The sequence below is a fragment of the Gorilla gorilla genome, chromosome 2 (genome assembly GCF_029281585.2).
Source record: "Gorilla gorilla gorilla isolate KB3781 chromosome 2, NHGRI_mGorGor1-v2.1_pri, whole genome shotgun sequence".
In the NCBI taxonomy this organism is placed as follows: Eukaryota; Metazoa; Chordata; class Mammalia; order Primates; family Hominidae; genus Gorilla; species Gorilla gorilla.
In genome coordinates, this window is record NC_086017.1 from 183,474,596 (window position 1) to 183,499,048 (window position 24,453).

The 24,453-nt window shown below is 39.7% G+C and overlaps 1 protein-coding gene across 8 annotated transcripts in view; it reads left to right on the top strand.

The window, feature by feature from the left end:
• Positions 1-9,100, top strand: part of FNDC3B (fibronectin type III domain containing 3B) — a 361,054-nt gene extending 351,954 nt beyond the window's left edge. For all 8 annotated transcript variants that reach the window (XM_031009318.3, XM_063704357.1, XM_055381469.2 and 5 more), the window contains one exon: positions 5,568-9,100. In XM_031009318.3, the coding sequence (XP_030865178.1) occupies positions 5,568-5,879 (312 nt within the window). In that variant the 3' untranslated portion in view covers positions 5,880-9,100. The remainder of the gene's footprint in view (positions 1-5,567) is intronic.
• The last annotated feature ends 15,353 nt before the right edge of the window (positions 9,101-24,453 follow it).

Sequence of the window (24,453 nt, forward strand, 5' to 3'; positions counted from 1 at the left end):
TCAATAGGTGTCACCTGCAAAAGAATCAGTGAAAGAGGTATATCAGAAAACCTTGCTTAGATGTCAGCTTTTCTCCAACTTGATAAACATCCCAACATTAACTTATCACCACCATAGAGTGTCAGAATAAATAGTATACCTGTGACTTTGAAGATAGGGAAACCAAAGCCCAGATGGCAAATGTGAAAGGACTTGCTTTATCAAACTGGTGGAGTCCGAGAAGTTGCAAATCATCCCCTTCATGAACGGTTTCCAAGAAAAGCATTCTATACTTAGGAAATCATCCTCTTCAAGAACAGTTTCCAAGAAAAGCATTCTATACTTAAGAAATTAAATCTAAATTAAGAAAATAAAGAACACTCACAACTAAAAGCTATCTTTAAAGAAAAAAAAATGGCTATTGTTTTCCTGAGACCTCCCACATGTTGGGAAATAACTTACAGAGAGGCAGTTTCCTTGTGGTGTAGTCTGAACTCTTGAATAGCTGGCTGTGTATGGATTGCGGCAGTCACCATAACAATGGGCTCATCTTAAAACGTTCATTTAGATTCATTATTGGAACTGTGAGCAGTGAGAAAGGGATGGTCTCTCAGGACCGTAAGGGGTTTGCTTACAGCTCTTCTTAGTTGCTCCAGCCTAGCTGTTTGTAACTCAAACAGCTAAGACACATGCCACAATTTTAAGAAACAAGATAACTCACCAGGAGGAATGTGCTTAAAGTCTTATAAAAAGAATAACAAAAGCAAGATAAATCTGGAAAAGTATAAGTAGTAAACAGAATTGGTTGTCTGGAGTTTAGTCACTAAGCAAAAATATAATAAGCTGCTTGAAGTAAAGTTTGAAAATGAGGGAGAAATCTGTTTAAAAGGGTAACTACCAGGTGAACATTGGAAGCCTGGCCTCCGTTCCAGACCATAAGATCCTTTTTTTGTCTTTCAACCTGGAGCCAACACTAAATTCGTGTCCAGTGCACTTGTATTCACTAATGGAATGTCCTGTTTGGTGGAAGTTTACACACTGGGCTGTAGAAACATGTAGAGACATTTGTAGATTCCCACTAACTGAATAGGTGGCAAGTGTTTTAGGCAAAGGTGAGTTTGTTGGAAATTCACTTCTAGGGTATTTGTATTAATGGGTAGAATTATTTGGATTGAATTTGCCAATAAAAAGACAAAGTAACTGAATGAATTTTTTCTTTTTTTCTTTTTTCTTTTTTTTTTTTTTTTCAGACCGAGAGTATTGCTCTGTCACCCAGGCTGGAGTGCAATGGCACAATCTCGGCTCACTAAAACCTCCACCTCCCATGTCCAAGCAGTTCTCCTGCCTGTATCCTGTATCTGGGATTACAGGCATATGCCGCCCCACCCGGCTAATTTTTGTATTTTTAGTAGAGATGAGGTTCCACCATGTTGGTCACGCTGGTCTTGAACTCCTGTCCTCAGGTGATCCTCCCATCTCAGCCTCCCAAAGTGCTGGGATTACAGGAATGAGCCACCATGCCCCGCCATGAATTTTTTTTTTTAAGACCCAACAGTATGCTGCCTACAAGAGTCACCTCACTTTTAAGGACACCCATAGACTGAAAGTGAAAGGTTAGAAAAAGATACTCCATGCAAACAGAAACCAAAAGAAAGCAGGGATAGCTAAATTTATATCAGACAAAATAGACTTTAAGTCAAAAACTGTAAAAAGAGACATTATATAATGATAAGAGCATCAATTCATCAAGAGGATATAACAGTTATATATGCACCCAACATTGAAACACCTAAACATATAAAATATTGAAGGATCTGAAGGGAGGGATAAATTGCAATACAATAATAGTAGGAGACTTTAATACTCTACAGATAATCCAGACAGAAAATTAATAAACATTGGGCTTGAACAATACTGTAGACCAAATGGACCTAACTGACGTTTCATCCAACAGCAACTGTATACACATCCTTCTCAAGCATACATGGAACATTCTCCAGGATAGATCAAATGTTAAGGCACAACACAAGCCACAGCAAATTTTAGAAGCCTGAAATTATATCAAGTATCTTTTCAGACCACAGTGTTAAGAAACTAGAAATCAATGCCAGAAGGAATTTTGGAAAATTCACGAATACATGGAAATAAAAAACATACTTCTGAACAACAAATGGGTCAATGAAGAAATTAAATGGAAATTAAAAAATATTTTGAGGCAAATGGAAACACAACTTATTAAAATGTATGGGATACGGCCAGGCACAGTGGCTCACACCTGTAATCCCAGCACTTTGGGAGGCTGAGGTGAGCAGATCATGAGGTCAAGAGATGGAGACCATCCTGGCTAACAGGGTGAAACCTCTTCTCTACTAAAAATACAAAAAATTAGCTGGGTGTGGTGGCGGGTGCCTGTAGTCCCAGGTACTCGGGAGGCTGAGGCAGGAGAATGGTGTGAACCCAGGAGGCGGAGCTTGCAGTGAGCCAAGATCGTGCCACTGCAGTCTAGCCTGGGTGACAGAGTGAGACTCCTTCTAAAAAAAAAAAAAAAAAATGGATACAGCACAAGCAGTTCTAAAAGCAAAGTTTAAGGCAATAAACACCTACATCAAAAAGGAAGAGAGATCCCAACCTAACATTATACCTCACAGAACTGGGGGGAGGGAGAAACTAAGCCCAGAGTTGGCAGAAGGAAGGAAACAAGATGAAAACAGAAATAATTGAAGGAGACTAGAAAAACAGTACAAAGATCAACAAAACTAAGAGTTGTTTTTCTGAAAAGATAAAAATCAACAAATCTTTAGTTAAACCAAGAAGACACAAAATCAGAAAAAAAGATTACAGCAAATACCCCAGAAATACACAGGAACATTTGAGACTATTAGGAACAAATATATGCCAACAAATTGGATAACCTAGAAGAAATGTATAAATTTCTAGATACATGCAACTTATCAAGACTGAAGAAATAGAAAATCCAACAGACCAATGGGTAAGGAGATGAAATCAGTAAGTTTTCCATCAAAGAAAACCCTAGGGCCTGATGGCTTCATGGCTGAACTCTACCAAATATTTAAAGAACTAATACCAATCCTTCTCAGATTCTTTCAAAAAGGTAAATGAGGAGGGAATACTTCCAAACTCTTTTGCAAGGCCAGCATTATCCTCATATCAAAGGCAGGCAAGGCCATTACAAAAAATAATAATAATAAATTACAGGCCAATATCCTTTATGAACATAGATGTAAAAATCCCCAGTATAATGCTAGCAAACCCAATTCAACAACACATTAAAGGATCATCCACCATGATCAAGTAGGATTTATCCCTGGGACGCAAGGATGATTCAGCATACCCAAATCGACAAATGTGATACATCATTAACAGAATGAAGGCCAAAAACCATATGATTATCTCATTTAGATGCAAAGAAAGTGTTTGACAAAATTGACAAGTTTATTGCTGGGTTATTTTTCAGTTCTAAATAGCAATAATAATAATAGCTAACTCCTACTGTGCACTAACTTCATGCCAGGTGTGTTTTAAGCACTTCACAGGTATTAACTCAGTACTACTCAGATAGAGTTCCGTTAATTTTATTTTCTTTTTTAATTATCAGCCAAATCGCTTATTGATTTGGTTTCGTTTCTGCTATTTTTTTCTGTGTCTGTCCATTGACTCTAAGCCATAAATTTTTATGCAATTTTAATCTGATTATCATTTCCTCTTAAGTTTTTTGAGGATTGGTTTCATTTTGCTAGAAGAACCTTGTGAGACCTTCTTCCTCCATTCCCCTTCAAAGACTCTTGTTAGTTTCAGTCAACCAAAATGTGATAATGTCTAAGTAAACTGGTCATTTTCAAGTTTCTGTAACAGTAAGCCTCTTGATGATTATATTAATGTTAACAAATAGGAAGAAAACATCCCAGATTCTTAATAGAAGAAATCAGGTTTGTCATACAGAGATGAAAACTCAAGACAGACCACCAAATTATTTAAATGTTAGTTTGTGATAAAGTGGGCTACATCCAAAAAAAATTCCTCAAGAAAACAAGTAGGCATGCCACAACACTGGGAGAAAATATTCTCAACACATACATCTGGCTAAGGACTTAGATCCAGATCACATAACAAGGCCCTGCAAATTAATAAAAGTCAAGCAAATTGCAAATTAAAGATAGGCAAAAGACTTGTACATATTATTCACAGAAGAAGGTACATGAACAACCAGTAAGCACGTGAAAAGATACTCAGCATCTTTCAGCATGACAGAAATGCAGTCGCGGTACCATTCGCACCCTCTAGGATAGCTAAAATAGAAAAGACTGACGATCAATGTTGAAGAGGATGTGGTGCAACTCAGACTCCCATGCTATTAATGGGAGCGCAAAGGGGTACAATCTCTTGAGAAAACTGTTTCTTGTGAAGTTAACTACAGAACTACTCTGTGACCCAGCACTTCCTTGTATTTACCCAGAAAAATAACTTAAGTTCTCAAAATTTGAACAAAAACATTCATAACATTCTTAATAGCATTTTTATTATATGAAACCTCCAAACTGGAAATAACCCGAATGTCCATCGAAAAGAAAATGGAGGAATTAAGGTATAGTTATAAGGAACTACTACCGAATAGCTCGATAACATGAGTGAATCTCATAGGCACAAGGGAGTGTGTTCTGCATGATTCCATTTATATGAACTCCTAGTATAAGCAAAATTAATGACAGAATTAGAAGTTATTATAGTGTCTACCTCTTGGGGTGGAGGTGGGATATCTTGAGGGGACGCATTTGTAATGTATCCAGTTGTCAAAAAATCATCCTGCTGGAAAATTTACATTTTGTTTGCTCAGTTTTTAATTGTTTCCATTTTAAAATGTTAACTTTGTTCTTGGGACCAAAAACATAGACCTATTTGTATTATGACATCTTCTGATTTATAGTCTAAATCAGGGGTCCCCAACCCCCAGGCCGGGTACCAGTACTGGTGAGTGGCCTGTTAGGAACCAGGCCGCACAGCAGGAAGTGATTGGCAAGCAGGAACATTACTGCCTGAGCTCTGCCTCCTGTCAGATCAGTAAGGCATTAGATTCCCACAGAAGCATGAACCGTATTGTGAACTGTGTATACGAGGGATCTAGGTTGTGCACTCCTTATGCGGATCTAACACCTGATGACCTGAGGTGGAACAATTTCATTTCGAAAGTACCCCTGTCCGTGGAAAACTTGTCCTCCACAAAACCAGTCCCTGGTGCCCAAAAGGTTGGGGACCACTGACCTAAATTATTAAAATTTAGTGAGATGCATCTTTACTACTTAAAATGTCAGCTGCATTTCTAGTCAGTGCCTTATCTCCTTCTGTCAAAGTTCGAGTCACTGGATTTTATATTGTTTCATTCAAAGTGTATTGGAATACCCTTTTTATGGTTGGAATACAGATTGAGAGAAATACATTTTTATATCATCTTTGTTATAAGAGTGAATGTGAATATAAACCAAGAGTGAATGGAGTGAATATAAACCAAGATTATTCTAGAGACAACAGTGTTGCTATAAATTAATTAACTAGGACTCTTTCTTTTCCTGAAGGTGTACAAGGGAGAAGAAGCCACATTCCAAATCTCAGGCCTCCAGACCAACACAGACTACAGGTTCCGCGTATGTGCGTGTCGTCGCTGTTTAGACACCTCTCAGGAGCTAAGCGGAGCCTTCAGCCCCTCTGCGGCTTTTGTATTACAACGAAGTGAGGTCATGCTTACAGGGGACATGGGGAGCTTAGATGATCCCAAAATGAAGAGCATGATGCCTACTGATGAACAGTTTGCAGCCATCATTGTGCTTGGCTTTGCAACTTTGTCCATTTTATTTGCCTTTATATTACAGTACTTCTTAATGAAGTAAACCCAACAAAATTAGAGGTATGAATTAATGCTACACATTTTAATACACACATTTATTCAGATACTCCCCTTTTTAAAGCCCTTTTGTTTTTTGATTTATATACTCTGTTTTACAGATTTAGCTAGAAAAAAAATGTCAGTGTTTTGGTGCACCTTTTTGAAATGCAAAACTAGGAAAAGGTTAAACTGGATTTTTTTTTAAAAAAAAAGAAAAAAAAAGAAGAAAAGCATACCAGATACCAAAAGCTAGCTTTCTTATGTTTTCCTTTAAATTTTCAGATTTACCTTCATTCTGTTTTCACTGATGTCTTTTGCAAGCCTTTGATTTTTTTTTTTGTTACAGTTTAATAATTTATATTCACCAGTCACTTCTTATGTCTTGAACATCTGTATCTGTAAACATGAATCACCGTGTGTGTACTTACAGGGCTAGGATTTCAGTGTTGTCAGAGTATTACCACACAGCAACAGCAACATACAGAAGATATGTTCACTCAGATAAGACTGCCCTAAACAACCATTTTGTCACTCAGTTATTTAACTGTGTTTAGCTCATTTAAATCAAAATGTGTACTTTAATCTAAAATGTTTTAATAATCTGTATTTCTTATAATTTTAACACTATGAGCTGCCTGTATAAGAAATCAAGTAACCAGAATGCACCTATAAATTATGGAGCATTGTAGATTTTACCACATCAATTCATAGCAGTAACTTTAAGAGGGCATTGTGCAATAGTTAGTTGTTTTCTTGTTCAGCTATTTTAAAGGCTGCTTTAACTTGTTTGTTTGTCTTTGTATATAACTACTTCTAATCTAATCACTAGAGTTATTATATTCTGTTATGTTTGACCAGAATTATATGACAAGAACTGGTGACAGTTTAGTGCCTCTGCCCATTGTCCATGATTTACACTAATTGTGAGCAGTCTTCTTATGTGTCAGCTCATTATTTTTGAAACATTTGCCTTTAGGCTGTTCTTTGAGGTATCAATGAAGTGATTGAATTTCAATACCTTAATTCAGTGCACATAATACTAATGTAACAGCAGATGAAAATTGATAAAACCCAAAAGAGAGTCATCTAAATTTGTAGTTCCTATTTCTGTGGGTTTGCCTGGCCATGGTTGGAGAGGGAATGGTGTTTGATGGTAAACACAGGGTGTTTGGGGATCAAGGAGCCTAGATTCTCTCCCTGGATCTGTCACTAACTTGCTGCGTGACCTGAACACGTCACTTTACCTCTCTGTGCCTCAGTTTTCCCATGCATGAAAAATAAAATAAAATAAAATGGGGATTCTAATGTTTGTAAGTGCTTTGAGATCTTTGACCAACAGGTGCTATTGGAGTGCAAAGTGTTACTCTTACGTGTTTATTTTGAGTCATGAAATAATCAATTTTAACCCAAAGTCATTGGATTATTTATATGAAGTCCATAATGTTCGAGTACCTCAGGGACATTTAAGAGTTGGAGGTGCAAATATATTCCAAAAGGGTGCAACAGACACAGTGTATCCCCCTGCTTCTGTTTTTGTATATTTTTGCTACTTGGTTTTTCTTGATCATAGCTATTTTGTGCTTGATCTTTATTGTCTAAGATGCAGTATCCTGTACTAGCTTATAATATTCCCATACCAAAGTCATGGGGAAACAAACATTATTTTGTTTTTGGTTTATTTATACTATATTCTGCATACAGTACTTTAAATGCCAATTACAGTGCAATCTTTATTTATTGTAAAATTTTTTAAATGTACTTATGTACTAATTTTCCCTTGTAGCATGTTATATTTTTGTGTTTTATACTTTTGTAATTTTAGGTCAGTCTTGTTCCTTGGCAACATCTGTAGTATTATTAATCTTCTGACATTTTCTTATGTTTTTAAAAAGATAAGAGCATCTAGTGCATTAAATGCCAAAAAAAAATACATTATCAGTGATTGAAACGTTTACATGTACCCAAAAACCGTAATCATCTCTTGGAAGAAAATGCTGAGATCAATGAATTATTCTGTGTGCCTATATTGATGTAGTGAGTACTAGAGAGTTCTGTATTTTATTATTGACTATAATAATTAGTTTAATTAGCTTTGCAAACTGATGGCATCAAGGTAAATATATTTTTGCCAAAGTTCTGTCCTTCCAAAACTCACCCCCTTATTTAAATGTGTGCTATGACCCACTATGACACAGCATCTGCATTTTCTAAAAAATTCCATGCAGGTGTTTTGGGGAGAGGTATTTTTTAAGCAATGAAAATTCAACTGAGTACAAAGCCCCCTCTGGGGGGGTTGGGGAAGTCTCTTTTTTGAAACACTTCAGAACTGCTGCTATAAAGAAATTCTCTAATTGGTTGAATTTTTTTTAAGTAAATAGTACTTTAGGCCAAAATTTATATGAATATTTGATCTTCTTGAGATTTTCATACTATCATTTAACCACCAGGAAGCTGAAGTGTGTGAAGTACAAAGCTGACAGCACTTTATTTTATTGCTCTCCATTATTTGGTATTCATTATATTCCTTCAGTCAGAAAATTATTACTCTCTATGGCACTGTTTTCTATCACAAATATGTATATGTGATATTGATATATAACTATATATATTGCCATTACACACGAACAATAAAATAAAGTGTTATATTAACCTGATCTCTTTGCCCTTTTGCTATGTGAGGAGTGAATGAGTGGCCTTCTGATGCTCTGACTCTTCTCTGTATGTCAAACTCATCCCTGGCACAAGAAATTCCAGTCATGTGAAGCAAACTGCCCTTTGTCCTCAAAGAAATTGTTGAAAAAGAAAACTTTTTAAAGAGATTTTTTGCATATTCTCTGCCTTGTTCTTATCAACTTGAAATGTTGGCATTTTCTAACCTTGTTTTGTTGGCTACAATAATTCAGTATTCATGTCAAAATTGAGAAGTGCCCTAATTGAATGTGTTTGAATGTTATCCTTGCACAATTCTTTAAATTGAAAGATAAAATGTTTTACCTCACTGTTGGACATACATTCCAAGCTTTTCAACTCTAGGAGAAAAAGAAAATCATGTTTTCCTGTATTGTAAATTTTAGACTATTTCATATACATTGTATTAAAACTGCCATATCAATTTTAATGTATAGATTTTGCAAATACTATGCTATATGTAATACCTAACTGTATCTGTAGTGTATATGTAATATATTTATGCCCAATAAATGTTTTAATTCTTTCTGACTTAAATAGGGTTTTTCTGCCATGACTAGGATTGCTTTTGTTGTTGTTGTTGTTGTTGTTGTTGTTGTTTTGAGACGGAGTCTTGCTCTGTCACCAGGCTGGAGTGCAGTGGCGCGATCTCAGCTCACTGCAACCTCCACCTCCCAGGTTCAAGTGATTCCCCTGCCTCAGCCTCCCAAGTAGCTGGGGATTACAGGCACTTGCCACCAGGCCCGGCTAATTTTTTTTTTTTTTTTTTTTTTTTTTGACGTGGAGTCTTGCTCTGTCGCCCAGGCTGGAGTGCAGTGACCCAATCTCGGCTCACTGCAAGCTCCACCTCCCGGGTTCATGCCATTCTCCTGCCTCAGCCTCCCAAGTAGCTGGGACTACAGGTGCCTGCCACCACGCCCGGCTAATTTTTTTAATTTTAGTAGAGACGGGGTTTCACCATGTTGGCCAAGATGCTCTCGATCTGACCTCGTGATCTGCCCGCCTCGGCCTCCCAAAGTGCTGAGATTACAGGTGTGAGCCACCGCACCCAGCCTTATTCTTTCCTTTTAAATACTTAAAGCACATTCAGATAAGTTGAAAATTCACGTGTTTTTGGAGGCCAGGCAGGTGGCCTTCTGCAGAGACAGCAGCAGCTCAGCTCTTGCTGACCAAGGCCTTGGAGGACTGTGAGCCACAATCACATATGTCCATGTTTCAAAAGAAGCTAAATATCCAGATTTCCTTCATGGGCCAACTAAAAGGTGATTGTGGACTATACAGGCTGCCAGTTTAATCCTTTATCAGAGTCTCTGTGGATAATGTACCTTGTTGCCTAATACTTTATCTGTCTACCAAAACTCAGTCCAGATCTCCCTCTGTTCACCTGGCACACTGGGTGCTTCCTCTCCCCTGACAAACTCTATAGAGTGTTCATGTCCTTTCCTGCAGGTCTCATTCAACAACAACAACAGCAGCAATAAAACACAGTGTTCCTGCTATGGCCATGGTTTTGTGATTTTAGATTGTCTTAGTAGGAATTCCCACTATCTGTTTTATTTTTCAGGAAAATGGGTAAAAAAAACTGTCACTTTATTGAACCTCACTTATATGAAGCATGGTAATTATTCTGGGTAAAGATGACAAATTGAGCACATCAAATTTTGAATGCTCCTGACACCACTAAAAGTAAAGGATTTTTTATTTTTTTAGGTCACAACTCAACCCTGAAGACTGGGAAGAAAGAAGAGTTATTGGCACCAGAATTTTGGAAATATGATCAACAAAACTTAATTCTAATTTGGCAGAGGAGAAAATGAGCATCAATGTTTTTATTCTCAATGCAGGATACCCTAAAGGCTCAAAAATTGACAGCAACATATCCCTTTGAAGTGATAGTGAAGAGAGAGAGGAGGCTAAACTAGTATTGGTTGAAAGCTGTTTAAAATGCAGTTAGATCAATAAAATCCCTCCCCCTTTTTTTTTCAGCTGGACAAAAATGTCCCTCCTCCCCACCCACCTCCATCACTCTTGCAGAAGCCTAGAGGTGTATCCTCAGGAGAAGGTTCAAACAGAAAGTCCCTGGACTGGGAGACACTATCCACAGTTGAGAATGAAGGCACCATATCAAAAGCAAATTAGTGAACATAGGCATATGGAAGAACATTACAAAGAGCCTCATGGGCTGGGAACAACAAAAAAGAAATCTAAAAATCTAAAAATCTTCAATGAAATGGTTAAGCCAGAGCACTCTTGGGTAGTACTTTTCAACCTGTACATTAATATCACCTAGGGAGCTTTTCAAAATTCTCGTACCCTACACCAATAAAATGAGTATTGCAGAGGCATCAGTATTTTTTAACACCCCCCAGGTGCTTTCACTGTGTATATGAAATTGAGAACCATTGCTGAAAAGTGAAACTCTCAGTCAGCAATCCCCTATCAGCTTTTTAGTCTTTCATCTTAACCAAGGATAACCTGATATCTGATGAAAGTGTCTAACGTGGATGAAAAGCCCAAAACCAACAACTTGGAAGAATCAGAGACTACATGGAGAAGAAGCTTCAAAAACCTGTCATATCTCCAGAGAGATGAGAAAAGAAAAGGCATCTGTAGAATAAAGACAGACTACTATAGAAAAGAAACTGTTAACAAGAAAATCTTCTTGGAAATTAAACATTCAGTAGCATGGTTGGAAGCTGAAATTTAGCAAATAACCTGAAAATTTGAGGAAAAAAGAAAGGAAAAGATTAGGATCAGACCAGGACCATTCAATATCCAAGTCATAGGAACTCCAGAAAGAACAGAAAATGGAAGAGAGGAAATCATTAAACACATGAGTTTCTAGAATAATAGGGTATGGGGGCACACAACACAATGGATGAAAATAGGACTTGTACTAAGGCTCGCCATCTTGAAGTTTCAAAACACTAGAGAACCTCCCCAACATGAAAAGCTGGTCACATAGAAGGATTGGGAATCAAGAGTGGCGTTAGACATAAGCAGTTGCTTCAAGATTTTGAAAGAAATATAATAGATTTCTCACCTGCCTACTCTCAATCAAGTGTAAGGTACCACGAAGACATTTTTTAAATTGGAAACTCTCACAAGTTTGCCTCTCATGCACCTTTTCTCAGGAAGCTACTGGAGGATAAGCTTTCCCATATAAGTGAATGAATCAAAGAAACATCTATGAGATTCTGTTTCCAGTGCTTTTTATTTAGGTCAGAAGTTGGCTCTCTGACCCTATGCCACGAGAGGATTTATGCAACTATCACGTTCTTACCCTTTCCCCATCCCCAATTGACCTGAGTGCACACGTACATTTCCCTAAACAGGAGGATTGTAAAAATGAGCCTTTTAAACAAATCTCTCAGGATATTTTGCCTTGAGCCAATTAAAATCAATAGTTAAATTTGTCTACAGATACCCTTTATTCAGGGTGACAACTGAAAAATAATTCCCACCTCCACTGCTAGACTAGTACCTCAAAAGCTGGGGGAAGGGAGTGTGTGCATGGGGCAGCAAGCCTCATTTTAACTTTGCAGCATCTAGCACATTTTCTGGCCCATATTAGAAGCTAAAAAAGATTTGTTGAATTGAACTCACCTAATCTGGTAACCAAAAGTTGGCAGAATAGTGATGTGATCCATAGACTTGCTGCTTCAACCCATAATGTTTCCCCTCAAGTGTGTTATTTTCAGTGCAATACTTTCTTTTTTAATGAAGTAGTTGTCAATATTTTAAAATTTGGAAATTTTACATAAAATACTGGAATTCCAGATTCTACTGAAAGTTGGAACACCTGGCAACTCTAGGTCTTGTTCTGATACGGAGGTTATCCATGGAGATGAATATTGGCTGCCTTTGCTGGTTGGGGCATTTTGTTCTGCTCTTGATCACATTCTTCACTAAATCTCTGGCATGGATATGGATGTTATCTTTTCTAATATCTCCATCAAAGGTGAGTAAACATGGACAGGACATCCACAATGATGGAATGAGGACCTCCATAAATCCACTTCTCCATAAAAACAACAAAAACACTAGCAAAAAAGTACCAGAATCAACTTTGGAAATTAGCCGCAGGTTTGCATCCATCTGAACCTTGGTACGAACAGCTGGTTTTGTGGCATTTTTACTCAATCTGCTCCATCCTAGTTCTCTGAAGCTCCACCGTAGTCTTGGAATCAGCACCCCTGCAGCAAGGAGAGGGAGCATACTCAATTTGGAGCTCCTCAAAACGTCTCCTACCCAGAGCATTGTCACTGTTTATCCTACCTCACAGCTACCTGGAAAAGGTGCCATTTGTAGGGTGTTATTTAAACTGACTGGCAGCTGCTCCATGGGAAAAGCCTAATACCCAGGGTACTTGTTGGAAAATAATCAGTGCAGTTGTTTAACCCAGTAGCTGCCTAGGCTGTAGTACCAGTTGAAGTAAATAAATAGGCTAAAAACTTGAAGATCGGGAGAATGAAATGTCCATAGGAGGCTTTTCAAAGTTCCTGACATAGTCGTGGGGATCTAGCAGACCATATGCATGTGCATGGCTGTGCCCAGACTCAGAAGACGGAGAACGCCCCCATCCTTCACTCTTATCTGATGTCAAGGTCTTGGCTTAACCAGAATTGTAAACTTCCTGAGCTTTAAAGGTGTACTTCAACATTAGAGCCCTTGACAGAGTGGAAGATTTATTGGTTCCTGGTATTTAAGGAAATCTGCGAACAGTCATTAGAGGACCATTAAGCTGAACAGAGATTACAGTGGCCAGATGCAAAGGAAGAAGTCTGGAACAATACAATCCGAATTCGTAACTCGGATTAACCCTACTAGGGAGTGGGGAAATGACGGTTAAAGAGTTGTTTGGTCTTAACTAATATTTTAGCCTTATAAATGAAAAATGGGCCCCAGATGTGGTGGCTCATGCCTGTAATCCCAGCACTTTGGGAGGCCGAGGCAGTTGGATCACTTGAGATCAGGAGTGCAAGACCAGCCTGGCCAACATGGTGAAACCCAGTCTGTACTAAAAATGCAAAAATTAGCCAGGCATGGTGGCAGGAGCTTCCAGCTACTCAGGAGGCTGAGGCAGGAGAATCACTTGAACCCAGGAGGCAGAGGTTGCAGTGAGCCGAGATCGTGCCACCGCACTCCAGCCTGGGCAACAGAGCAAGACTCAGTCTCAATAAAATAAATGAAAAATGAATTATTTGTGTAATAAAAATCCATTTTTATGGCAAACAAAACCATATCAAAGAAATGAAATTTCTTCCCCCTTTTCTGAGTCAAAGGATAAATATAGTAAAAGATGGGTCTTAATTTTTTCTTAGGACTAAAGGTATGGATTTTTATTTTCTGTCCAATCAGTTATAAGAGAAATATGTTCAATTCAGATAAAATTTTTTGCATCTATGAGCCATTGAATGTCTCTGATTTTCTACTCTAACAGTGTTTCCCAAAGTAAGGCGGTTATACAAGACAATTCTAAGTGGCACATGTCTAACATCTTTCAAATTATGTAGTTTTTGTCATCTGTACCAAGGAGGTATACCAAAGAAAAACAGGTCAGATTAAAGTGGATATTTAAGTTGATAAAAGAAATATAATAAGTAACTCATAGTGCAAGGGCTACTCAGATATGGCAGAAATCAAAGGGATGATAAGCAAATGACCAAAGTTTGAGAATGATTCACCATGGAACACTGCCTCCTGAGATACAAGTGGATCTATGGAACAGAACACATTTGTATGCTAGCACCTGCACATACATTTTTTTTTTCTGCAGGTGAAGAGTTCTGTTGAAGGAGGAGAGAGAGAAGAAAAACCTTGATCCACATAGAGCTGGAAATTGAACTGGACTAGAAAGTTTGTGCAGCTGATCCCCACCAGCCTCAATAACTGGCTTAGAATTTCCTGTTTTACTGTGCATTTTTCCCTGTTCAGTACTTCTGAATAGTCACATGAATGAAAATTGGCATTTGGAAAGTAAAAGTTCTTTAGCACAAACCCTGAAGGTTATATATATATCATTATTTTGCAGAGCCTGAGATAAGAAAATAGATGTTGATTTTAAACTAGGCCTGGGGGAGACAGCAAGGGTACAATGGGCCTCTTGTTTTGTCTGACAGTCTTTCCTAGGAGCAGCGAGCCAGAGACACCCTCTTCCACTCCAACTTTATCCATTTGGTTCTCTAGAAGTTGTGTTCTCCCAAGACCCTTTGCACAGACTAAGGTGCATTATTCAAGAATTGGGTCCCTAGCCTGCACTTGGACCCATCCCTGGGTGTGGGATTAAGACTCCAATTGGTCTTGCTCCAATGGCTGAAGCTATAAGACGAAAAGCTTGAAAATTCGGGGCAGCTGGTTTTCTTGATGTAGAGAAAGCCAGTGTTCAGTGAGGGGAAGCAAGGAAGCTAGCAGGAAAAGAGAAAAGAAGAGGATTAAGGAATAATTTCTTATTAATAATCTAATCTATTCCTATTAGATTATTAGATACTAATTTAATCTATTAAGGAATAGATTCCTTACAAGGACCCTAGTTAAGGCCCAGTTCATCCTGTTTTTCAGTTTGCTGAGACCCACTTCCCTGTTTTCCTTATGATAAATTTCCCTTTATGTTTAAGTTAATTGGACTTGAGTTTCTAAGACCAAACCCAAAAATTTCCCACCTAGGACAGAAAGCATTTAACACCTGATTTCCTATTGCAAAGGAGGCTTATTTAAAGTAGGGTGTACTGTGTGCAAAAGGCACAGCCTCAAAGTTTTTTTTGTGCTGGGAATTTATTCAAATTTGGCCTCTTTGTGTTTTTGTTTTATTTTTCACCCTTCAAGCAATATAGACTGAATCTAGGAAAGCTTTAATTTTAAAAATTAAAACCAAAATAAAATTGTGCTGAATTAGAGCACTTATTTGTGAGCTCATGTTAAGCACTTGACATACATTATCTCATTTATGCCTCATATCAACAGTTTGAGGTGAGTATATCCATGCTCTTGAAGGATAAGGTGCTTAAGTAACCTGGGCAAAGCATCTAAGCAAAGTGTTGATGGAAGATTCAACCCCAGCTCTCGTTAATTTCTGAGGCTGGTGTACCTTACCCCTATGCTGTGCTACCTGTCAAAAAGCCCTTCAGAATTTATTGTTATTGTATTTTAACTGATGTGAACAACAATGGTATCAGCATTGGACTTTATCTCCTAAGTATTGTGATGTTAAAATAAGCATCCTAAAATACAAATGGCTATGCAACATAACACGTTTGTAAATTAATCAAAGGTTTGTTGAATTGAACTCAACTAATTTGGTAACTAAAATTTGACAACAGTGGTGTGACCCAGAGACTTTTGCTGCTTCAACCCATAATCTTCTATTCAATATTGTACTGAAAGTTGTAGCTAAAGTAAAAGTTAAAATAAGGTTTAAGCACATATTAAAGGACCAACAGCTATAGTCTGGACCTTCAGGCTTGAGTTTATCCTTTCACTGCCATTCTCACTCTTTCTTATTAAAGAAAAGGCACAAGTGTACTCATCTGAAAGTCAGATGTTTGAGGAAGGGACTATCATCTCTATAAAAAATGGACTGACTTTCGCAGAAGACAAGGAGTGATAAGTCTCAGTTCTGAGCCTTGGGTTCCTCCAGTGAAGGCAAATTGAACGACACCGTCTAACGTCTTTATGATTCTATGAAGACTAGACTCTAAGGTAGGTGGGCTTCAGTCCAAACTATAGTTCCTTGATAGAAATAATCAGAGGACAGCCTGCAAGATCCTCCACGTACATGCAGCCTCCACAATTCTTTGGTTGAAAAAATTAGCACCACGTGCTGTAAACGTTGAAATCTGTATTGCAAAACTGCCATTCAGGAGAGTTGTCCAGTCAACTCCTGTACCTCTGCTCAGGGAACACACCACACTTCTACAAAGCTGATTTCAGTGCTACCACAAAGGGGCTAGGAAATAAAAAATGCTACAGAAAAGAGTAAACGTATGATACCAAGTAGGTAAAAGGAAAGGAAGTGCAGGAGTGGGTTCTGAAGACACGAATGTTGAAAGGCCAAAGGAGTTTGCTGAACTCTTCCTAGGTTTCCCCAGGAGAGCCCTGATCTCCAGGAAATAGACCTGTTTGCCCACGTGCCCACCCTTGCTGAGGCCCTCCACCTCGCAACAGTATCCAGCCCTTCAGAGCCAAGCCCTGAGATTTTCTTTCCGTCTGTCATCTAAGCAAATTTCTCACAAGTGCTTGTAAGTATATTTCTGGATTGCTTTATTCAGCTTGCTCATTGAGAAGGGATTTGTAGTAATTTCTTACAGCAGCAGTAAAAAATGAATACAGCTTTTAAAAATACAGAATATTTGTGTGACATTACACAGGATAGGTGAGGTGTTAAATAGAAATCTAAAAGCCTAAAAGGAAAAGAGTGACACATTTAACTTATTAAAAATAGAGAAAATAATTGTGAAACAACATTGGCAAAGGGTTAATATTCCTCATATGCAAAAGCTCCTATACATTAATAAGAACAAAAACAAACTTTTTTTTTTCTTTCTAAAAAATAGGCAAAGTAGCCAGGCATGGTGGCTCACACCTGTAATCTCAGCACGTTGGGAGGCTGAGGCAGGAGGATCACATGAGCCCAGGAGTTTGAGACCAGCTTAGGCAACATTGTGAGACCCAGTCTCTACCAAAAAAAAAAAAAAAAAAAAAAGAAAAAAATAGCTGGGTGTGGTGGCTCACGCCTGTAGTCCCAGCTACTCAGGACGCTGAAGTGGGAGGATAAATTGAGCCTGGGATGTCAAGGCTACAGCGAGCCATGATCGCTCCACTGCACTCTAGCCTGGGTGACAGAGTGAGATCCTGTCTCAAAAACAAACAAACAAAAAAAAGCAAAGCAAGTAAATAGAAGAAATATTTGATACTTTGTTACAGCAGCAATGGAATAGGAATACAGATTTTTAAATACCAAAGCGGTTTACAGAAGAAATATAAATTACAAAAATCATAGAGAACAATGTTCAACCTTGGTACATGTTAGGAAAATTAAAATTCAACTAATGGGAAATATTTAGCCCTTAAGCAAAAAAAAAAAAAAAAGATCAATATCCTGGCCAGGTGTGGTGGCTCACGCCTGTAATCCCAGCACTTAGAAGGCCGAGGCAGGTGGATCACCTGAGGTCAGGAGTTTGAGACCAGCCTGACAGACATGCTGAAACCCTGTCTCTATTAAAAATACAAAAATTAGCCAGGTGTGGTGGTGAGCGCCTGTAATCCCATCTACTCTGGAGGCTGAGGCAGGAGAATCACTGGGGAGGTGGAGGTTGCAGTGAGCTGAGATCACACCACTGCACTCCAGCCTGGGCAACAAGAGCAAAACTCCATCTTAAATAAATAAATAAATAAATAAATAAATAAATAAATAAATAAATCATCGATATCACATTGGAAAAAGTATGGGGAAATCACCTATCTATCTCTCTAGGAAGATGTCAATTACTATAGCATTTTTGAAGGTAATCTGGAAATACTACATTTTAAAATGGAACATACACTTTAACCAAGCAATCTTAAAAGTCTAAAGAAAAAATGAATTTGTATGTAAGGGTGTACATGCAAGGACATTTATTTCAGCACTGCTTATTAAAGAAAAACAATTTAAATATTTATTGATAGAGCAATGCATTCAAATTATTAACTATTTTAGATCTATTAAAAATGAATTCACATCATAAGAAAACAACAGGTCTGAATCTAGGAAAGCTTTAATTTTTTAATTAAAACCAAAATAAATACAGATGCAAAAATCTTCAACAAAATACTGGCAAATAGATTCCAGCAACACATAAAAAGGATTAAAAACCATGACAAATAAATTTACCTCAGGAATGGAAGATTGGTTCAACATATAACTAACTAATGTAATTCCCCATATTTATAGAATAAAGGACAAAAACAATATAATCATCTCAACAGACATATAAAAAGCATTTGACAAAATCTAACAGTCTTTCATGATTTTATATATACACCAAACTAGGAATAGACAGGACCTTCCTCAACTTGATAAACAGCATCTATGAAAACCCACAACAAACATACTTAACAGCGAAAGACTGAACACTTACCCTGCTAAGATCAGGAACAAGTCAGGGAGGCTTACTCTTGCTACTTCTATTCAATATTGTTCTGAAAGTTGTAGCTAGAGTAACTTGGAAATAAAATTAAGTAAAAGGATCCTCATGCTTTAGAGAGCAGTCAGGAGCCCTGCTCCACGAGAAAACTTGTTCATAAAGGATCTTCGGGATGTTGATTTTCTGGCTGGAAACCTGTGTGACCAAAAGCACCTTTGCCCAAGTCCTTGGCCAAGAAGAATGAGGTACGCAGACAAGTGAAGGGTGCACAGATGAGCTTTAAATGTTAGAACAGCTCAAAGGAGTCCTGCAGTGGGTAGCTCCTCTCTGTGGGCAGGTCACCCTCAAGTGTTCAGCTCTCAGCAGAGAGGAGGTCCTGGAGAAGGTTACTCCTCTCTGCAGCTGACAGTCCCAGTGTCTCTGCAGGTCTCTGAAGCTCTCAGCAGAGAGGGTAGCTCATCTCTGCAACTGGTCTTCCAGACCATAGTCTCTCCCTTCTCGCATTCTCTGCCCTCCTTTGGCTAAGCCCGGGGCTTTTATGGACCTCAGAAGGAAGGAAGTGCATGCTCATTGGTCCATGGGCAGCCATGAGTGGGCCTGGAAGAGGCGTCACAAATCCTCACTCAGGTCTTGGGACTGGCAGCCTGGCCCCTAGCCTTCAAGTCCTCCCTGGCCTGAAGGTGGGGCCTTACTGGGGATCTGCCTGCTTCTGCCCAGGAGCCTGTCTGCCTCCCTCAGCTGTCCATGGCACCCAGGCTGCTGGCACCAAAAGGCACCTGCAGGCCAGCACTCAGCTGCCCTCATCTTATCCCCCAGAGAGGGCTGAGCCAGCAAGGAGCTGGCAAGTCACCACTGCCCCAAGCATGCGCCCACCTGGTCGGGCTGTGACAGCCCCCAGGCTTGGCCCTAACCCCGCTCCAAGATTGTAGCAGGTACAGGAGCAGGAAGATATGAGGCAGCAGGAGCAGGCAACTCCGAGCCTGCAAGGGCAGGGGGGCCTTCCCAGGCCCCCCAAGCTGCAAGGATGCCTGCATCTGCAGCCACAGTTTGGTTGGCTGCAACTGCGCCTCGCCTGGGGAGCGGGACTCCTGCCAGCTCTCTAAAGCAGAAGGCCTGGATCCACAGCCACAACTTGGGTGGCTGAAGCCCTGCCCATGAGGGTGGGGCTCCTGTGCATGCCCAAGTCCCAAAAGCATGGGATGCCCAGGTTGCAAATGCCACTTAGGTGGCTGCAGTTCCACCTGGGAAGGTCCTGCCCCACCTACTTGGAAGGGGCAGGGCTCCTTCTTGTACCTGGCTCCCACCAGCTCCATGGAGCATGGCACACGGCTGTGCCCCCTTGCAGCCTGGGGGTTGGGGGTTGCTCTGGGTCCTCACTGGGCCTGGGTGGGCATCTGGGGCAGGGGTGATGAGGCCAGGAGCTCCCCCTGTGGCTCCAGTGCTCAAGGGTGGCCTGGAGCTCCCCTTCACCCAGCCCACGGCCTGGTCCCATTGTGGTGGCCCCTAGGGTGGCGGGCTGCGGGAGGCGGGGGCAGGCTGTCTGCCACCTCCCCTTGGCCACACCAGATGGCCCACCACTGCCATCAAATGTTCATAGCAGCATTAGTCACAATGGCCAAATGTTCATCATGTGATGAATGAATAACCAAAATGTAATAGATCCATACAATGAAAGATTATTTGACCATAAAAAGGAACAAAGTACTGATACATGCAATAACATGGATGAACCTTGAAAACATGCTAAGTAAAAATTCAGACACAAAAGTCCATATATTTTATAATTCCACTTATATGAAATGCCTAGAATGAGGTAATCTATACAGACAAAAAAGTTAGTAGTTGCCAGTAACTGGAGGAAAGACAATTCGAGAGTGACTGGTAATAGACACAGGGTTTCTATTTGGGATGATAAACATGTTCTGGAATTAGATAAGGTAGATGGTTGCACACCTCATGAATATACTAAAAACTGCTAAGTTATAAACTTTAAAAGAGTAAATAAATTTCATGTTATGTCAATTATATCTCAATAAAAATGGGAAAATGAATTAAACCATCTTTACTCACCTGGAAATATATCCCTGACTTACTATAAGATGAAAGAAATACCAGCACAGAAAAGTATGGAAGGATTATCAAGCCGTTAATATTGATTACCTCAGTAAGATCAAGTACAAAAGGAAAGTAAGAAATAATGTTTTCTGACTGGGCATGGTGGCTCACGTGTGTAATGCCAGCAGTTTGGAAGACTGAGGTGAGAGGATTGCTTGAGCCCAGGAGTTTGAGACCAGCCAGGGCAACATGGCTCATAAGGTTAGGCTTCGTGTTCCCACTCAAATCTCATCTTGAATTGTGATCCCCAGGTGTTTAGGGAGAGACCTGGTGGGAAATGATTGAATTATTGGGATGGTTTCCCCCATGGTGTTCTTGTGTTAGCAAGTGAATTCTCACGAGATCTGATGGTTTTATAAATGGTGGTTTTTTCCTGCGCTGACACATCCTCTCTCTCTCACCTGCCACCATGTAAGACGTGTCTGCTTCCCATTCTGCCATGATTGTAAGTTTCCTGAGGCTTCCCCAGCCATGTGGAACTGTGAGTCAATTAAACCTCTTCCCTTTATAAATTACCCAGTCTCGGGAAGTTCTTTATAGTAGTGTGAAAATGGACTAATACAATGGGAAAACACATCTCTACAAAAATATTTTAAAAATTAGCATGGTGGCATGCACCTGTGGTCATAGCTACTTAGGAGGCTCAAGAGCAAAGATTGCCTGAGCCCTGGAGGTCAAGGCTACAGTGAGACATGATTGCACCACTGCACTCCAGCCTGGGTGGCAGAGCGAGACCCAGTCTCAAATTAAAAAAAAAGTTTTCTTATAGACTTCAATATTGCTCGGCTTGCTATGAACAGGCATTTAATGGTTTACAAGAACAAGTAAAAGCACACACACACACTATTAAAAAGTGAGTATAAAATCGTGGCATTTAGCAAGTTTGAAACATTAAGCAAATCACTTGGCTACTCCAGGCTTCAGTTTTCTTCTGCGAAAAAATGATTGGTTGGACTGGATGGCAACAAGGATGCTGAGAGAGACTTCAAACAACCCCAACTACCAGGGAGTGAATAAGAAACAGCTGGGAGAAAGGAGAAGCTAGGAGTGTATGTTTTGAAAAACTCTCCAGAGGATTGATTCTCTTTTAATATCCTGCCCCCCCATCCCCTCTACCTATAATAATCCCTGATACGAACCCTTATGGTTTTAAAAAAAAACTCTTCTAAATATTCTCTACGACTCCTTCACTTGAAAGTCAAAGCTCCTATAATAATGCGTTAGCCTTATTTTCTAATATCTGATGAAGCAGAAAGACAGTAGGCTTTGCAATCATCACAAGCGTCAAGATCCTGGCTTGACCACTGTGTTATTCAGCTATTACTGTATAACAAGCCACCTCAAAACTCAGTTGCTTAAGACAATCTGAAGGCCCCAGGAGTCCTTTGTAAGAATAGTTTCCAGAAAGACAAGGCAGGAGACAGATCACAGAGTGAAAAATGAATAGTGATGAGGACTTGTAGTCAGTGGGGTCTGGAGTGAAGGAAAGAAGAGAACAGTAGCTGGTCAGAGAAACAAAGTTAAAGGAAGGATGTGCGTGGTTTGTTAGCTTTTATTTGTAAATGAGGAGAGACTTAGGTATTTGGTAGATCCAAGAGACAGTTCTAATCTAGAAGTAGCAATTGAAGATACAGGAGAAGGTATAATCAGTGTAACAATGTTCTGTAGAAGATGACATAAATGAGAACTGAAAGCACAACTAAAGGATTTAACCCTAGAAACTAGCAGAAATATGACTTCATTTGAGATAAAAGATGAGAAAAATACAATGAATGCATGTAAGGCTAAGTGTAGGAATGGAGAAGAGGGTCACGAGAAAACTCATGTTTGGAAGGGCCTCTGTTCTTTCAGAAAGAGAAGGAATAATTGGTCTTCAGAGAGTGAAAGGCCAGAAGGACGGAGGATGGTTTGGAACTGGAGGAGAGGAGGACAGGGTTTAGAACAGGAAAGATGCCTTAAGAAGCCTTTGTGGAGATGCCCATCAACAGTAAGCAGTTTCCATTAGCAAAGATGGGACACAAGGAGCAGTGTCAAGAAAATGAATGACAAGGACTTAATGAGGATTTCAATATCATCACAGTAGGTCAGACCCCAAGGAGGAGAGAAGAGTCTTCTAAAGGATATGAAACAGGGGAGTTAGAGGCACTTACAACTTGAGAATTACGAAGAAATGTGGCATGGCTTTGTATCCTAGGCCTATAAAATGGGAGCTAGAATAAGCAGCACAAGGCCTGGGACTCTGTGTTGATAACAAACATTTATTAAGCACTTGCTGGATTCCCCCAATGAAGCTAAGCCTCTGATAAGCATTATTTCATTTTGTTATCATAGTAATACTTTATAAGATATTGTTATTCTTGGCCAGGTGCGGTGGCTCACAGCTGTAATCTCAGCACTTTGGGAGGCCGAGGTGGGCAGATCATGAGGTCAGGAGATTGAGACCATCCTGGCTAACAAGGTGAAACCCCGTCTCTACTAAAAATACAAAAATTAGCCGGGCGTGGTAGCAGGCCCCTGTAGTCTGAGCTACTCGGGAGGCTGAGGCAGGAGAATGGCGTGAACCCAGGAGGCGGAGCTTGCAGTGAGCCAAGATTGCGCCACTGCACTCCAGCCTGGGCAGCAGAGCGAGACTCCATCTCAAAAAAAAAAAAAAATTTGTTATTCTCGTTTTACCAATAGGGAAACTGAGCTTTAAAGAGATTATTTTCTCAAGGTCACTGTGGCAGATATTTTCTGAAGATGACTGCAATCATTTCTCTCATCTTCTACTATGTGGCCGTACAAGTCCGTCTCAAAGAGTACAGTTTAATTCCCTATCCTTGAATCTGGATGGGGTTGTCTATGCGTCGACCAAGAGAATGTGACCAAAAATATCTCTATGTGGCTGCCAAGGCTTTGTCATAAAGTTCTGCGCATCTACCTGGTTCTGTTGGAACTCTACCTCTGGCAGAAGACCACCATGTAAGAATTTTGACAGTCCAAAGGCTGCCATGCCGGAACATCACCTGAACATGGCTGAGCTCCCAGCCAACAGCCAGCATCAACTGCCATCCATGTAAGTAAGCCAGCTTGGTCTCACATCTGGCTCAATCTAGTCAAGATTTCAGATGACTGAAGCCCAACCCGACATCTGGCTGTAACCACATGAGAGACTGCCCAGCTCAGCGCTTCCTGAAATACTGACCCACAAAATCGTGAGCAGAATGAAATGATTGTTGCTTTACAACAAGTTTTGGGGTAATGTGTTATGCAGCAATTGTAATCAAAATAGCCTCACAACATCACAGAACAACAGAGCAAGGATTCAAATGCAAGCTTGCCTGACTCTGGAGCCCATATTTCTCTTTGTAGATTATCGTTCACATTTCTCTTCTTAAATCTCCTGCGTCTAGCCCAGTTTTTACCTCGGAACATATGCTGAACAAACATGTTACTTACTTCTTAGGTAGATGTCTTCTTCTCACCTCTCATTATTCTGTTCCCTAGAAAATTTACATGGCATAATGGATCATTGTCCAAAATTGGGAAAACATAGCATTGGTTATTAAAACTGTTATCATGTCATTGCCAAATAAATCTTCATACAATCAACCACTCACATCCTATTCTTTTATGTGTTGGCAAGTCAAAAAACCTTAAATTCCTGAGACTTTG